The sequence below is a fragment of the Hakea prostrata genome, unplaced genomic scaffold (assembly GCF_041222555.1).
Source record: "Hakea prostrata isolate BN-2017 unplaced genomic scaffold, UWA_Hpros_2 contig_106, whole genome shotgun sequence".
In the NCBI taxonomy this organism is placed as follows: Eukaryota; Viridiplantae; Streptophyta; class Magnoliopsida; order Proteales; family Proteaceae; genus Hakea; species Hakea prostrata.
The window spans coordinates 64,359-82,306 of record NW_028291225.1 but is presented as its reverse complement, the minus strand read 5'-3'; the positions used below and the strand labels follow the sequence as shown (position 1 = coordinate 82,306).

General features: G+C 41.4%; 1 protein-coding gene across 1 annotated transcript; it reads right to left on the bottom strand.

Moving 5' to 3' along the window:
- Positions 1-14,967: 14,967 nt before the first annotated feature.
- On the bottom strand, positions 14,968-16,178 carry LOC148998861 (acid phosphatase 1-like). The gene is made up of 3 exons (XM_089141655.1): positions 15,727-16,178; positions 15,356-15,565; positions 14,968-15,246 (listed from the first exon to the last, which is right to left on the bottom strand). The coding sequence occupies exons 1-3, from the start codon at positions 16,116-16,118 to the stop codon at positions 15,069-15,071; spliced, it is 780 nt and encodes a 259-aa protein (XP_088997781.1). The 5' UTR covers positions 16,119-16,178; the 3' UTR covers positions 14,968-15,068.
- Positions 16,179-17,948: the final 1,770 nt, after the last annotated feature.

The following is a 17,948-nucleotide window of genomic DNA, read 5'->3' as shown; positions in this document are numbered from 1 at the left end:
ATGCGATGCAGAGGATATGAAACTTTAAGTTTCATGGATGCCTACTCGAGGTATAATCAGATCCTTATGAATAAGGAGGATGAGAAGTATATGGCTTTCATGACTGATCGTGAGAGCTATTATAACAAGGTCATGCCTTTTGGCCTGAAGAATGCGGGAGCAACATATCGGAGGGCCGTCAACAAGATTTTCAAAGAGCTGATAGGAAAGAATGTTGAAGCTTATGTTGACGACATGCTAGTGAAAAGCTTTACAAAAGCAAATCATATTACAGATTTGAGTGAGGTATTCTTAGTACTGCGGAAACATCAAATGAAGCTAAACCCAGAAAAATGTACCTTTGGAGTCTCCTCGGGCAAATTTTTGGGCTTCATGGTATCACGAGAGGGAATTGAGGCTAATCCTACCAAAATACAAGCTCGATTGATATGGAGGCTCCCAAAACCGTTCGGGATGTACAGTGTTTAACGGGAGAGTTGTTGATTTAAATCGATTCATCTCCAAGTCCGGAGAAAAATGTTTGCCTTTCTTCAAGGCACTTAAAGACCTGAAGGGCAATAAGGAAGCAAAGTGGATCGAAGAGTGCCGAAAGCTTTCGAGGAATTAAAAGATGCACTTGGACAACCACCGATCCTGTCCGGACCCGAGAAGGGGGAAATATTACAGCTATATCTAGCGACGTCCCTTTCGGCGGTCGGTGCAGTACTTGTTCGGGAAAAGATAAAAAACAAGTGGCCGATTTACTATGTAAGCCACGTGTTGCTAGATGCGGAGACTAGATATTCACAGATTGAGAAGCAGACTCTGGCTCTCATGATGGCCGCCAGGAAGCTAAGGCCATATTTTCAGGCTCATCCAATTGAGGTATTTACAACTTTTCCTCTTAGTAAAGTTCTTAAGAAACCTGATTTGTCCGGAAGGATGGTGTCCTGGTCGGTTGAACTCGGCGAGTTCCAAGTGAGCTTTAAGCCCGAACTCGCAATCAAGGCTCGGGCATTAGCCGACTTTGTAGTAGAAACTACCGCACTAGTGGAACCCACCATTGAGGATCCCATTATACCAACCACTTAGGAGGTATATGTGGATGGTTCGAGTAATAAAGATGGAGCAGGAGCTGGAATTCTATTAAAAAGTCCAGCAGGATTTATTATTCGATATGCTTTGAGATTCGCATTTGACGCAAGTAATAACGAAGCGAGAATATGAGGCTCGATAGCGGGACTTCAGGTTGTCAAAAGCATTATCTATTGCAGATGTTACTATTTATAGTGACTCTCAACTTATAGTCAACCAAGTCCAAGGGGAGTATGGTATTAAAGAACCACACTTGCAGAAATATCAAGAGATAGTGCAGGCATTTCAAAACCAATTTCGAAATTTGAAGATATATCAGATTTCGAGGAATGAAAATTCAGTGGCAGATGAGCTATCCCGACTAGCCAATGCCAAGGAAAAGAATCTAGACCCTTCGGTCTACATTGAAGAGATAACTTTTCCAAGTTATCATGAGAAAGAAATTTCTTATATTGAAGCAGAACGTTGCTGGATGGATCCAATAATCGAGTATCTAAGGGATGACAAATTACCTGAGGATCCAGTAGAGGCAAGGTTGATCAAGATTCGATCAGCTAGATTTGTCATTCAGAATGGGAGACTATACAAAAGATCTTATGCTGGACCCCTTATGAGATGTATAGGCCCCGAAGGAGCAAAATCAGCTTTGGCTAAGGTTCATGAAGGAATTTGTGGAGCTCACATGGGTGGACGAGCCCTAGCTCACAAGATTCTGAGACTTGGGTTATATTGGCCTAAGGTCCAAGAGGCTGCTATGGAGTACGTTCGTCGATGTGGTAACTGTCAAATTCATGCTACAAGATCGAAGCGCCCAGCGGGAAACTATGACTTCAATTCTAAATCCCATTCCCTTTGCAATGTGCGGAATTGATATCATGGGCAAATTCACCAAGGCATCAAAGCGGACGGGAATATCTAATAGTAGCAATTGATTACTTCACAAAATGGGTAGAAGCCAGTGCACCGCGGCAATTACTAAGAAAAAAGTGGAGAAATTTGTGCTTGAATCAATCATATATCGCTTTGGGATTCCAAAGATTATTGTCACCGACCATGGTACTCAATTCGATCGTCCACAATTTGAGCAATTCTGTGGAACATATATGATCGAGCATCGTATGTCCTCAGGTGGCATACCCCCAAAGCAATGGACAGGTAGAGGTTACTAACCGAACGCTACTGGAAGGAATAAAGAGAAGACTCGAAGCTGACAAAGCTTCTTGGGTCGAAGAACTTCATAATGTACTGTGGGCTTATAGAACTACGGTTCGAACACCCACAGGAGAAACTCCATTCAGGTTGGCATATGGATCCGAAGCATAGGCACCAGTGGAGATAATGGCGGGGACATTACGGGATCATGAGTTTGAGGAAAAAGCAAATGAACAAGGGCTGCTTGATAGTTGTGAAACCGGTCGGTTCAGGAGCTTACAGGCTGAAGAACATCAACACCCAGAAAGAGTTGGATTGTTCGTGGAATGCTAGGCATCTCAAAAAGTTTTATCCTTGAGGATGATTTCAATTTTGTTCGCGATGTAATCATTTTCAACTCAATCAATGCAATTTGTGGCTTTCAACAAACTATCTTTTGATTGGGGGGCATCATACACCACATTCAAGAACAATCCAACTATAAGGCATCGGATGAAAATTCGTGTGGGTCCTTCAACACTTATGGAAACTTTTGGACTTTCTTAAGTCGAGGCATCGGATGAAAATCCGAGTGAGTTCCTTTTGCAAGGCGTCGGTTTAAAACCCGAGTAAGTTCCTTCAAGACTTATTGAATTTTTGAATTATCCTTAAGTAAAGGCATCGGTTTAAAACCCAAGTGAGTTCTTTCTCAGACTTATCGTATTTCTCCGGAAATCCTTAAGTAAAGGCATCGGTTTAAAACCCGAGTGAGTTCCTTCTCAGACTTATTGTATTTCTCCGGAAATCCTTAAGTAAAGGCATTGTTTCAAACAACTAAGACCTAATGCAACAACGATTCAAGTGGCTAGCAAAGTTCAAGATAAAGTTAATTTCTTATTTCTTCAAAAGATCCAAAGAGGCCAGTATCAAAACAATTACAAGAGCTGGATTCAATCTTCGGTCAAAAAAGAAAGTCATCATAGGTGACTGTTGAGAAGTTATACAAGATCAACGCGACTTTTCTAGAACAAACATATGAGTCAACCATTGGTGGGGATTCAAGGAAAAGAAGAGAAGAAATGAGGATTACAAAAATATTTCGGTATGCATAAAATCCTCCACAATTTCATACTCTTTGTCCAGGAGAAGCATGGTCCTCGACCAAACTCGCATTCAGGACAAGCTCGTCATAATTGACTTCTTCCAGGGGAGAATTAACAGGAGAATCTTCCAGATAATGCATAATATCTGGATCGGAAGGTGGAGGATCAATCTTATCCTTGGTCCAGTCGGGAGGAGGAATACCCGGGTCAAGTAAATACTTCCGGATGGCAAACAAGACCTGTAGGGAGTCGTATCAAGATGAGGATCCTTCCTTAATATTGATTCCCATACTTCGTTCTCACCATCCCGGCAAGCCTGCAAGTTATAAGCATTCAGCATATCAACAAAAGGCTTACTGTGTAAATACTTGAAGACGCAGGCTCTGCGAACATCAATTGGAAGGGATTCAGGCAAAGGAACGACAGCTTGCCTTTCAGGTAACGTTTCAGATCCTTTGGCTCCCGACTTTCCAACTTTTCGCTCCCATCGCCGGATCTTCTCCCCGGCATCATCCAAGTCTGACCGAAGACGACCAATCATCGAATTTTTTCTCCCCGCCACCTCCCAAGCTAGATTCCGAAGGCGAGCAATCTCAACATCTTTAGCTTCGGATATTTCCCGAAGCCTAGAAACTCCATTGCTCAATCTACTGAGCCTAATAACTGCTTCCACTTGGTTGTGGAAGTTACCAGCAAGACTCCTACAAACAACTTCCTAGTTAACGAGGAGCAGAAAAGTAATTTTTCAGAATCAGAGGATAATGAAGAAAGACTTACATCACCAAGTGACTTCGTAAAGACTTCATCTGGAAGTTTGGAAAGAACTGCGCTCTCGGAAGTCATTCGAGCAGCAAGTACACCATTCCAACGCTCTGTCAAACTCGTTTGACACTAATTCAAGCGAAGGATGAGAAGGATGAGCTACACCAAGAGAAGGATGAGCTGCATCACTTGTCACCCGACGGCGCTTCCTAGTGGCAAAATCCTCCAACTCGGAAGGAGAGGAGGAGGATGCCAAACAAGCACTGGAGTTGGAAATAGGAGCAGCACCTGCTGGGACCACACCTTCATCAGACGCCAACATAGTTGCCTCAGATGCCCGAAGAGTCTCTTTCGAGGGTGCACCAACAGTCTCACCAGCAGGGGCGTCGGTAGCACTATCGGCAACGGAGTGATCAAGATCTTCCTGGGAAAGACGAGCGATCACTTCGGGCAAAGGAGGCCCAGGGACGACATCAATAGAAACCGTGGGAATCGACTTGAGATTCACCGGCAGCGATCGCCTTACGCTTGGAGGATTCACTAGCTGAAACCACCGCACTGGCCCCAACCACCACCGACGGAAAGATTTTCTTGCAAGATTTTGCTCTGATGAAGTTCGGGTTGATCTTGGGAGCCACTATGCAAACAAACAAGCCGTATCAGTACAGAAATAAACGACAACAACAAGAGGGAAAACCCTAGTTTTTTATTACTTCCAACAAACCCAAATAACTAAACCCCAAGTATAACTACTGTGCAGTTTACTCAGGGGGGAAGTGGGGAAAGAGATAAGTAATCAAGAAACTCACTTGTTCAGAAGTTGATAGAGCTATTGTTGGAGTACGAGGAATACGGAAGCAGGCCGAAGGACGAAAGGTCGCTTTAACACTTTAGCAAATCTAACTTGCAGAAGACAGGATAGATGGAGAGTACCCACGAAGGCTTTAAATAGCCTCAGGTATTAAGACGACGGTTGAAGGCTAAGGACAACCGACGACCTAGATCGAAATGACGCTTCGAAATCCTCAAAAAGCAAGATCAACGGTCGGAGGGATGCCACATGGAAACATGTGGAAGCGAGCACCTGATGCAGAGATACCTCCAATCGTCTCACCGCCATTAAAATAATGGATGTATTTCCGATTCATTGGAAACAATGAATGGTATACAAAGGCAAGAAGACGTTTGAACTTCGCAGAAGGGAAACGTGAGGACTTTGCAATAAATGAAGTAGTGGAGAAGATTAATGCATCTTCCCGAAACGCATCTTCACAATATTTCTACAAGATTATTATTCGGCGAGGAATGTAAAGTTAAGTGATGAGTTTTATCATTAATACTTTGATATTCAAGGCAAGATTTCGGCAGGAGACAGGGAAATATAAAGGCCAACATGAGAAAGAAATGTCTATTCATTAAATAGAGGGTAAATCTGTACAAAAAGATAACTCCCAAAGCCTTTTCTTCATTGTTGCCCGAGGGACCCTGGTCGGGAGGACTTTTCTCAGGATCATGAGAAGAGGCTTCCTCAAGAATGGCATCGGCTGAGTCCTTTACAGCAGCAACTTGAGACTCGGCTTGTGATCTCTCCTCTGGAAGTGTCGGCTCGTCAGCTAGGTATGCCTCATATTGAGGGTCAGCTGGAAAAGGATCATCTTCTTCCTGAGCCCAGTCCGGGAGATCCATACCAACTTTCCCGAAGACCTCTTTGTGGCACACCTCACGAAAAGGAGCAGTGTCGAAGGCAGGGATTGATCCGAGGATTGGCTCCCAAACGTCGTTCTGCCCCAAGCGATAAGCTTGAAGGTTGTAGATACCTAGCAGCTCGGAGAAAGGTACGCTGTTCAGGTATTTCCGAACACACTCCTTCCGAAGCTCTGGCTTTATATGCTCGGGCTTGCTAGGGATCGCCAACTTCAGATGTTCTTCGAGCTCCCTACTTTTGAATTCTAGCCTGTCACCAAACAACGTGGCAGCTGCTATTTGCTTCCTGGCCTCGCGCTCGGCAGCAGCGACACGAATCTTCGACGCTTCGAGGGCCTCCTTGAGGGAGATCACTTCTTCCTCATGCTTTTTCTGCAGCTCCATGGCATCTGCAGTCAGCTGGTCTATTTCAGAATTGGCTTTCGCCAAATTCTCTTCACAGGTTTGCAGCAAGGAGCTGGTGCGACCAACCCGGCTCAATGCTTCCATGTGTTGATAAAAGCTCAACACAAAGATTCCCCGGGAAGGCGGAAAATATCGAGAAGAAGTCATAAGGAATTATGAAAAAATAACTAAGCAAGAAGACTGGTACCTTGTAGATTGACTAACAAGGGAGGTGTCATCTAGGGCTTCAAATTCCTGGCGATCAAAAGGAGCAAGACTGAGGGAGCTCCATTCTGCAGCTTTCTCGGGATCCCGAGTCACCCTGTCGGTCAGCTTCAGGGTCCACTGGGGGGTGAAGACCTCCTCACCATCCGTTGAAGCTCTGGATTTTTTATTGGAGGGAGCATCAATTGTGTCATGCCTCCTCTTGGTTCGGGCGGAGGAAGAGACATTAGACCTCTCCACCATCGGTTTCTTCCCTTTACCCGAAGCATCAGCCACAGGCCTGATATTCCTGATACCCCTATAAGAGGGGTCGGGAGAGGGAATAGAAGCCTCTTGATCTACGGTCAAGGCTCTGGGCGATCGTTGCTCGGCTGTCACAATGGCCCTAACGGCCTTCACCCGCAGGCTTTCAGGGTTCATTCTTGGAGGCACTGCAAAGAAGAAGGACAAGAGTCAGAATTAAAAACATATCACTTTAGTCAAATTAAAGGATGGTGGTTAGAAGCTCACAATGAGCCAAGCCCCAGTACTGAAGGATGGAGTTATACTCCACTTCAAGTCCATGTATCTCTTGATACCACAGAATGGATTTGATCTTCCTGATGGCCGCCTCGTCTTCTCCGGGATAAGGGAAGGCCTTGGTTATTCTCGGAAGAAGAAGTACACCTCCTCCAGGTGGTTGGGAAGTTAAGATCTGATGGAGGCACTCGACAGAAAAAGTATCGTTCGCGCCATCTTTTGTGGTTAGAAGGGCAAGTTCGTTTGACAAGGATGCTGCCCCTCCAATCAAGTTCAGCCTTATTGCGTTTGGACAGAAAAACCCATCCGGGAGGATGGGAGATAGAAAGAACATGAAAATGTACAAAGAGAGAAAGAGATGGCGTAATGCCAAGTTCAAAACACAAACCCAAGAAGCCGACGATAAGACGCCAGCTATTGGGGAGGAGCATTCCGGGACAAATGTTCCAATGATTCAGAATTGTGGAGAACAAAGGATTAAAAAAGGGAAAGTGAACCCCGCTTTCCAGTGCATCTATATACAGAGAAAATTCACCCGAAAGGGATGAATCAACCCTCTCATCAGGGTGGGGAGCCGTAACCTGATATGAGGAAGGAAAATCAAAATCTTGGACAGCTGAAAGAAGGGTTTCCTCATCGTAAATGGAGGGAACAGAGCCAGGTCCACCATCGGACCCGGAAGTTTGAGGCTGCCTAGAAGACTCGACAATCTTGGAAGATCCAGACTCGAGAAGGACAGGAGAAGTTTCGGTTTTTCTTTCAAAACCTTTTTGAGAAACTTCAGCGAACTCGCGCCGAGAGACACGCTTAGGGTTTTGTTATCACTATCCGACTGTTCGGGAGCAGGAGAAGCAAAAGCCTCACTCGCTATTACCAACACCGGGTACCGTAGAAGCCTTATCGTCCGCCATTACTTGTTTCATAAACTACAAAAAGAAAAAGACCAAGAAAACTTACTGATTCAGTGAGGCGGAAGCTTGAGAGCAGGAAGGCGCGAAGCAGACAACAAAGGTTCAAATTCCAGACAGGAAGAATGAAACCTACGAAGACAACGAACAACTTTTAAAACTCCCGCACGAGTGTTCGGGAATCTGAACGATCGAGATTGATTCAAAATCAGCGATCAAGATTGAAAGACATTTTGAAAGTTTGAACTCACGAATCCGAAATAGGCGTTCGGAAACCGTCGATTGGATGACGTGAGCCACGACAGATCAACTGCAAGGAGATATGTGGCCTTAGACTCACAACGCTCGAGGAAAAGTGACCACCGCATTAAATGTGATATGACATTTAATGAAGCACGCAGAGATTATCACCTAACGACGAACCCAGTTAAAAACCAAGCCCTCGGGATCGACTGAACGCTTGGTCTGGGGTGCTCGTGATATGGAGAGATTATGATCAGACCGGGTTCATACCTGGTCCGACCCTCGACCCCGGTCGAGACGGAGAGATCCGACTCGCTCCCGAGCGAACCGGATCCGAAAGATGGCTTGCTGAAGAAGAAAGCTTATTCGGCTGCAAGCGTGCCCTAATCCTACTTATGGATTAGGGTAATCACCCTAATGATGGCAGACTCGAATTGACGGCTGCGGATAATCATTATCGAAGGGATAATCATCGGATAACCTAAAGGTTATCTCAGGAGTCCTCTACTAGCCCAAACTAGTAGAAGTCTATTGCTCAACGGATCTAACTGATAAGATCCAACGACTACCCGAAGAAGGCTCAAGTGCATCCAATGAAGGAGATTCGAAGGTACACTCTATATAAACCTCACTACCATACAAGGTGAGGGGATCGAAAAAAGAATACTATCTGAGACTCAGGTTCAGATACATACTGATAGACCTAAACTATCAGCGATCTGCTATCTAGATCACCCTTCCCAGTTCTTCATTCCTTAAGCTCTGTGCTTCTAGCAGAGCCGTTTGTGATTAAGTTCATCAACTGACTTAGCCTTCGGAGGTGGACTCCCGACCCCAGCGGTCGGGCCACATATGACGCTTTCGTTTTGCAGGACATCACGAGGAGATCTAAGGGCTGAGCAGATTTTGGACGCATCAGTCTCCATATCAAATATTTTAGCATTTAAAATAGAAGCTACGGTTGGTACTTACCGTGGTAATAGTTTTTACTTGAGATCGGCAAATAGGACAATATATACTACGGTAATTAGTTACCGTAGTATAAGTATTCATTTTATTTCAAAGAGATGATTTTACATGCTTTCTACTTATTCTCGCGCGAAGCTAATAAAACCTTACTTCTCTGTGATTAACGTTAAATCTGGATTAAGCTCTCCCAATAATTTACTCAAATATCTTGAAACCCTCTCTTACGATACACTGAGCAGAAGTGAAGAACAGATTGACCTTTCTCTGAGCAGAAGTGATGAATGGCCGCGAATCCTTGGAAATATTGGGAGATTTGACCCGTCTGCTCACATAGCTGAGGCATTTACAACTTTTGATTTGCGGTTTTTGATGGACTAAGGAATTTCCTCCCGCATTAGAATCTAGGGTTTTAGTGGTTCAAGCGGAGAAGCAGCGTATGAAGCTGAGAAGCTTAGTTGATTGCAGCGATTGCAGGAAGTGATTGTTGATTGACGCGAAGCTTCGTCTTCCATCGGCGATTGCAGCGAACCAACGATTAATCTTCAATTTCTCTTTCATATGCTCAACCAATTGCATTGCTTGAGATCTATATTTTCTTTGTTTCAACTGTTAGTCTTCGTCTTCCATCGGTGATTGCATTGCTTTGTTTTCCCTTAGATCTATATTATTTGTTTCCTCTTACTATTTCATCAACTCAAGTTTCTCCAACAGTGGTTCCCATTATGAGCCAGTCATTGTTGTTCTTAGCTTAGCTTTGTATCTGTGTGTGTAGGTTGCACGTGAAATCTCAAGCCTTAGGAAGAACCATTTAATTACAAATAATTCACGCTGCCATTCCCTGAAACTCACATGATTTAGTTTGTGGGGAAGTTAAACATTGAGCTTCTTTATTGAGTTAGTTGAAACTCAACTTTGTATTTTCGTTCTTCAATAATGTTCTATTTGCTTATTTTGCATACCCAAACATTGAGCTTCTTTATTGAGTTCTATAAATGCTTATGTTTGCTACTCGATTGAATTCAAAATGTTTGCTAGCATGTATAATATATCCAGCAAAACACTAAGTCTGGGTTCAATTTTTTCCTTTTCAGTTCTTTAATCGAATCTAAAAGAATAAAAGAAAGAAAAATTACTCAAGTTAACTGTTTCTAAAAATACATTATGGAGATAGAGATAAAGGTTAAAGGCATTGTGCTTGGAATGTTATATAATTCACAATGGTTCTTTTCCTTCGTAGGATTCGGGGCATTTCTCTATTCGCAATTTGATCAAGTCTAGAGTGAAAAAGAGGTGAAAAAGAGATTCGAAGACCTGATCCGAGCATCACAGAGGTAAATTTCTGCCTTCTTTGATCTCTGATGGTTTGCTTTTTCTCTCCGAAGTTTCCCTTTTTGAAAGATAATAGCCATTCTGTTTGGAACACAGATTTTCTTTCTTTCTTCTCCTCTTCTATTCTCTCTTACTTTAATGGGAATATGGTTGCATACGGAATAAGCTTGTTGGTTTCTTTACTTATGTTAGTCGTAAGTTGTTGTAGCCTTGTAGGTTAGTTCAAAAGAAACCAGTTTGATATGGTTCTTTTAATTACAATTAATTATGGTTATCTTTAGTTTAGGGGTTTGTTTTTGCTATCTTTTATATTAGCCCTGAAACCGCCACTTTCTAGTAAAATTTTCTAGTTTGGTTTACTAAACTTTGCTACTTCATGCAGGTTGTTGCCAAACAGGAGTGACAGTGAGTTCTCTGCTCCATCTTTGAGTTCAGAGTCTACAGGTAAGAGATTAAACATCTTTAGCAAATTTATGTTGGTTTAACTAATAGTTAATATGTGTATCTCACTAGAATTGAATATTTTTAGGTGGCAGGAAATCTGGAAGAGGGCCGGCTCAAGGGAAGGCGATTGAAGAACTTGTAGGCAAAATTGATGTACAAATTGATGATAATGGTCAACCTTGTAGCGCAACAGCTGCAAAGTTAATGACTTGAGTCGGAGTTAAAGCAAGGGATGCACACCTACTTCCTTTATCCTATTTTGATTGGAGCAAAATCTCACAACCTCTGAAAGATGACGCGGTGAATAAAATATATGTAAGATATATTTCCCGTATCATATTTCTTACCTATATTTAGATGTTTGTATTCATATATTTCCTAGAGCTAGACTAACTGTTACCATATTATATTTGTAGGAAAAATTCAATCTCCCTGATAGTTTAAGGAGATTGGTGGAAATGAAGTTCAATGAACGATGGAAGGATTTTAAGTATGAGCTTAAGGTAAATGTGTTGAACAAGTACGGAACACATGAGGAGAGGTTAGCCCATTTAGATAAGCGTGTTCCATTAGAACAATAGAATATACTCCTCGAGACATGGAGCCAAGAGGCTAGTCAGGTATGATGCCTAGAATTTAGCTCATCTTGTGACAAAATAGTAAATTATGTTAGCAATAATATTTCTAATATAATTTTGTGTATTTGAAAATATTTTCAGTTGTGTCGGCCCAAAATATTGACAATAGAAAAAATTTAAATCATTACAACACAGGAAGATTTATTTTGTTGTAATTCGAGAGAAGAAAGTATATGATGTTATTTGAAAGTATAAATGTTGTTTATGGTAGTTCACATGTTATAATATTGTATTGTTTCTTAATTGTTTAGCGTCATGAGCACCCAGAGAAAGAACCTCCCACTCGTATGGAACTGTTCAAGATTACACATGACCCTACAAACGAGGTTACTAATGTGATCATTGTAAGTTATAAAATCATAAATGAGGTACTACCATTTTATAGCTTCAATTAATATAGCTTGTAACTGATTTTTGTATTTCAAATGTAGACCAGTATGGAAAAACAACTCAATGAATTGCTTGAAGAAATGCGAGGGGACCCTGCCGTGCAAGATGAAGTTTTTAGAGATTGTGTAGGTGAATATGTCCATGGTCGAGTACGGATGTGTGGAGTTGGAATAACTCCAACACAAGTACATGGGATAGCAAGAGAGCTCAAGAAGTCATATGTTAAAGAGAATACACAATTGCGGGCTAAGATACATACATTAGAGGCAACAACATCGGCATAGGCTGAAGAGATGGCTAGTCAGGCTGGAAAGATAGCTAGTCAAGCTGGAAAGATATCTTCGCTCGAGGCTGGCTACTCTTCGCTCAGGGCTAACATAGAGTTCCTAAAGCAAGAACGACGTACTTGAGGTGAGTATAGTTCTTACTTTCAATAGCCTTGCATGATCCCTATTCTTGGTTTTGATTTTTCTCTAGTTGAAACATTATCTTTAGGTTCAAGTTCCATAGCTAGAATGTCCTTACGCTTCATCTTTGGGTGCCTTTGTCAATCATGCATTATCATTCTGCTTGCAATTATATCTTGATTAGTTAAATCAATAGTTTTAGATGCCAATTCTGTCATAACTATCTATAGAATCACTGGCAGCATGACTGTCACTGGGTCTAGTTGCCCCAAGGAGTTGGATGATGTGTGAACCAAGGCGACTCCATGTCCACTCAAACACATGATTTATATCTTTGATGCCTAGCACATATTTTATGTGAAGGGAAAACAAATAGTAGGATCCATTTCATCAGTAACTTACCCATTTGCAATAACATAATATATCTTGATGTGATGATTGTCCTACTGAAATCAGAATTTTGCATTTATTACTTTGGCTTTTATCAAAGTTGTAAAATGGTTACTTACACTTTATTTTTCACCTGGATTAGCACTAACTGAGATCTTCTTATCATTGCTAATCAGAATATTCTGAAGTTATTTACAGTTCAATTGACGATGAAATCTTGAGTTGAAATGGGGCTTGGTAGTGGGGGAGAAGGGTTTTTGTGGTTTTGTTTAAGATCTGTTAATGGCATGATATACAAGGAGATTTGAATTGGTGACTGTATCAAATGCTTTTGTAATTTTTAAATTTTAGTTTTTGGTCTGCAGGTTATCAATTACAAAGAAAAATGGTGAAGATCTGTTCATATGGGTTCATACACCTTTGTTCCTCTCTGAGAGATCGATTAACCTGAATTGTTATTTAACTGAGTGTCTAACTGTATATTCATAAGAGCTTCTGCTGGAGTGCCTGAAGCTCTCATCTTGGAACTTCTTTCTGAAGATTTGTTACTCCAACAAGATCCTCAATTTGGATAATGCTATTCAGAGGTTTTGCCAACGGGAGTTGCAGGTTGAAATCTGGCACGACAGCAAAGTGGTTCATTGTGATTTGCAAGTGGTTAAAAGGGATGTGGGAGAAGTGAAGCTGATTCTGCAACAGGGACAGAACGTTGGTGTGGTGGGTTCTCTTAAGGAATTTGGGTTTGTTTACCATTCCTGATGATGTTTTGGATTCAAAATACTTCTGGAAGAATTGAAGATTGAATTGTTTAAAGAAGATTTGACCGTGCTTGGACTATGTGCTCCTGGTGGTTGTGGGAAGTCCACTTTAGCAGAGGAAAGAACCTCTTCTTCAGCACTGATGTCGAGAAACATGTTGCAAAGGCTGCTTTTTGGCAGTAGTGAATGGGTGATTAATTTGAGTTCGAACAGGGGAAGTAGTGCAGCACTCCCATACGTGCTGAGTCGATTGTGTTCATTACTCATTTACTTGTAGCATTTTCTCTAATGAATTTTCATTACTAATACAATTTTGCTTGTCTCAGAAGAGGGAAGAGGGGGAATGAATCTTCTATATCTACCTTGAGTAGATTTTTCATAGATGACTTTATGAGTATTTCATTCAAGAATTAATAGATGTTGGTTTTACACAGCTTGATGTTTATCCGGATGGGCTGTAAGATACAATATTGAGAAAGTGGGCTAACTAAATAAGGCCCAAGGTTGCTCTTTTTGACTTGCCCAATATCACCAATCAATTGAAGTTCTCTTTTCTCATCTATTTTTCTCCTTTCTGTTCTGCTGGGTAAAAAATAATAATAAATAAAGAGAGTAATTGTGACGGTAAATAAATTCCGTATGGAAAGTTAGTACTTAAAGTATTTAAGACGGTAAAATATTTCCGTAGCGAAAGAATTAAATACATTGTTCCCTACCAAACTATTTACTATGGGAATATACCGTGGCATATACCAAAGTATTTGCCATGGTAGCCTTTTTCCGTAGCAAAAGGAAATAGTACCTACCCTCACCAATTTCTGCCGTAAATGCTTACGACGGCTTTCCACCTGACGGCAACCGTCGGGTAAATTTATTTGTCACGGTATCTGGGCTTTTGCCACGGTAATTTTCCGTGGCAAAAGCCCTTGTTTGTTGTAGTGATAAGTAATTTCATTGGGGTCAGAAGGAAGAGGAAAGGAAAATTCATTGGTTATTTTGGTCTCAGATGTGCAAAATCAAAGAAGCATGGAGGCATCAGGCTTAGAGATCCGATCCTACACAATAGGGCCTTGTCGTGTAAGGTTGCATGGAGGATGTGGGCTGAACCTGAAACTTTTTGGGCTAAGTTTTATAAGTTCAGCTATTTCCCTCACTCAATTATCCTTCATGGGCTTGGAGGAACATCATAATTGGGTTCGAAGTGCTAAAACTTGGGCTTCTTTGGACGGTGGGCAGCGCTGAGTCCATATAAATAATTGGAAGGATTATCGAATGGCATCAAATTTTATTTTTGTTAGTGGGTAGGAGAATATATTACTCACTCCTTGTCTTGGAGGGGCTGTCCCTTAACCAAAAAAAAGAAGGGAGCCTTTTAGATACAGGTCAAGATGACATACGTGGATATGTTATAGATTTTTCATCATTACACATAAAAATGTGTATACAACATTCATAAACAACTTACGACAAGCAATGTCGAAAATGAAGTCCGAATCGATAAAAAGAAGAATGAAAATTACAATATCAAATTTGAGATAAATTAAATGTCCAAACAGTGTTCCACATCCATCTAAAAATCAACAAAGGGGTTTTTATTTTTTTATTTTTGTGTTGGGTGGGGGAGGGGGTGCAAGAAACTTCAAATTAGAAGACACTGTTGGGGTTGAATGATGAAGAATTGAGATGCCTTTCAGGGAATGTAATACAGAGAATTGGGAAGCTTAAATGTTCTCTTGGCACCAGGAAGCCCCACAAGGCTGGGCCACTGCGATCCAACCATTCCCCAGAGACGGTAGCCTTTATTGATTAGCTTCTTCCTCTGCTCTGCCTTGAATTGTTGCACTGTCATGCCATTGTTCTCAGAATCCCTATCATAAAAACACGGTGAGAGAAAGAACTCATTGAGTTAATGACTGATCTTGAGAGAAGAGAGTAAATTCCTAATTCAACTAAGTGAGATGATGGAACTTTACTAACCTTAGAATGAGACCAGACCACCCAGTGCAACCAACCTTGAAGAGGTTATCAGTTGTGGGATCCCTGAGGTGCTCTCCTCTTGAAGAGATTAAGAAGATCTTCAATCCTCTCCCTTTGATCTCTTTGAAGAGATTCATTGAGTGCTCCAGAGCTGGAGCATTGCTCTCCCACACCCATTTCTCAAAGGCTGAAATATTAAACTTCTCTCCCCTGAAAACGATAATTAGACATATTACTGACAAAGAAAAAAAGATAAAAACCTGCGAGATCTGATAAAATGGTAGGAAATGGAACCCAGAACAAGAGCTCCTGTTAGTGAAGATTATTTATAAGAAATCTGCTTTAGGATCAAGTAGAGCTATGTACAGTACCCATGGCGATGTTTCTTGAAGTAAGGAACAGTGGAAAGAAGGGTATCATCAACATCAAAGATCCAAGCATCTTTGCCATCACCAGTCAACTTGAAGCTTTTGCTGAGATAGATGGTACATTCTTCCAGTGCTTTCTCTGAATCCACCTTGTATTGAGTGGAGGTCATGTACTTGCCGATGTAATCTGTGCATTCTTCAGGGACAACTTCGTAGCCACGAATGTTATGGAGCTCAACATTGATCCTCCAAGCTTCACAGTAGTTCTTCAGGGTTATCTTCAGGTCAGTTGAGCCCTTCCCAAACTTCTTCTGGTTCAGGATGTTCCAGTCTGCAACTGCTACACCAACAAGGAGACTGGAGAAGCACAGCAACAAACCCAGGTTTCTTCCCATATTCTTCTTCTTGTTCTTTATGACCAAAAGACAAAAAGAAGTTATGGGATTGATCAGGAGAAACAAGCCTTGGATCTTTATACTGCTGGGTTTCAAATTTTCAATTCAATAGAAGGATAATGGTTTGAAGATTGAGATGAACCCACATGGATGGTGGCCGGCATGTGGGGTCCTCTTTCAATTGCATGTCATTAGATTCAGATCTCCACACTCAGATTCACGAGTCTGTCATCAAGATTTAAATAAAACTGATTATCCTGGAAGTCATTTGCCCCTTCTTTTTTCTTTCCTGAAAAAAATAGTCTACGTTTGGTGTTATTTGTATTTTAATTTCATGATGAGGTCGTAAGTTGAAATTATATTGTTTGGAATGAATTCCTTTTAACCTTGGTGAAATAATTGAGGGCTGTCTTCGGAATTTCAATACTGAAAACAAGATGATACTTGAAGTCTATCATGGGCTACAAAATCTTTTTTATTTAATTTACTTCAATAATGTTTTCAGTGGTAAAGAGTATAATCATTAGGAAAAATGTCTAAGAAAGCACAAATTAAAAATCGAGAGTGAAAATATAGAAGATATCCGGACCACATGAAAGAGCTAAAGAATCAGTTTTGCAGCATAATTACTACCACCAAGCCTTCTCAGTCCCATTGTAGTAGATCTATTGTTTGTCAACATCACCTGTAAAGACCCTCGTGTTTCTAACTCGAGATCCGTATTGCAGGTCCGAGAACCTGAAGGTTTAGTCAGGTTAATTTGTGGAGTGTCCGGATATAAGTCCATGATCCATACCATGAACCCATGGATCTGGATTCTTTTGGTGATGAACCTGCCTTGCTTGGAAATTGGACCTCTGGAAGGCAAGTGGTGTCTGGAGATGTCCGGATTGAAGGTAAGATTTTCCCCATGTGTTGATTAGGGTAAGGTTGTACTTGGATTTCAACCCCCTGAGCAAAGCATCTTTGTATAGCAATATACAAGGGGGTGGTTGCTAGTGGTGGTTGATTGGACCAAGCGGCCGCCCCAAGCGACCGCCTGGTCCTAGTTGCGGGGTTTTGCCCTAATTTCCCCCAAACCTCTATAAATAGCAAACCTCGCCTCTTTTACGAATATTATATTTGGGATTGCTGTTTTTGGTGGTTAGGCAGCAGTGGAGACATGCTGGAAGGTGAGCAAAGTGCTGCTGGTGATCTAGAAGCTTTTCCCTCTTTTTCTTGCTAATCTGGTTGAGGTAAGTGAATCTCCATTCACTCAGTCTCCTTGTTCAGTTATTAAATAGAGTAGATTTGTTTTCCTCTTTGGTTGTTCATGATCATCTCATTACGATATCCCCTTTTTAATGTTCTTGATGAAATCCTGTCCGAAAACGAAACATACTTTCGTGAAAATGATGGATTTAATCAAGGGGAGGATTTTGGGTGACCAATCTGCACTAATTGTTAGGTTTCGTGTTACCCCTTGATTACGGGTGTGTTTGGTTCGAAATTCGGATTGAAATCATCCCAAAATCTGATTGAAATCGGATGATCAAAAGCCTGAGTTTCGGATTAGCAACACACTATTTTTGGGGCGGTTGCTCAAGGCGGTCCGGCTGGTTTCCAGAGAGCATGTGGCTTTTGGCTTTTGTCCAATTTGATTCATTTGACTTGTATATTATTGTAACCCTGTTTATAGGTGTTTTTATAATTGTTTATGATTTGCATTTTAGTGAATTTCTACTTATTTACAAGTAAGGACATATAATCTTATGTTTATGTAATGACTTGAACATGCTAGTCCAGTGTCTTTCATTACTGTTCTTTAATTGTATATACTACTGCAACTGT

Excerpts from the sequence above, each read along its gene's own strand:
- LOC148998861 (XM_089141655.1), bottom strand. The coding sequence starts at position 16,118 with ATGGGAAGAAACCTGGGTTTGTTGCTGTGCTTCTCCAGTCTCCTTGTT. Across the intron at positions 15,566-15,726 it reads TTCAAGAAACATCGCCATGG|GGGAGAGAAGTTTAATATTT; the intron begins GTACTGTACATA and ends TATCGTTTTCAG. Across the intron at positions 15,247-15,355 it reads TGGTCTGGTCTCATTCTAAG|GGATTCTGAGAACAATGGCA; the intron begins GTTAGTAAAGTT and ends TTTTTATGATAG.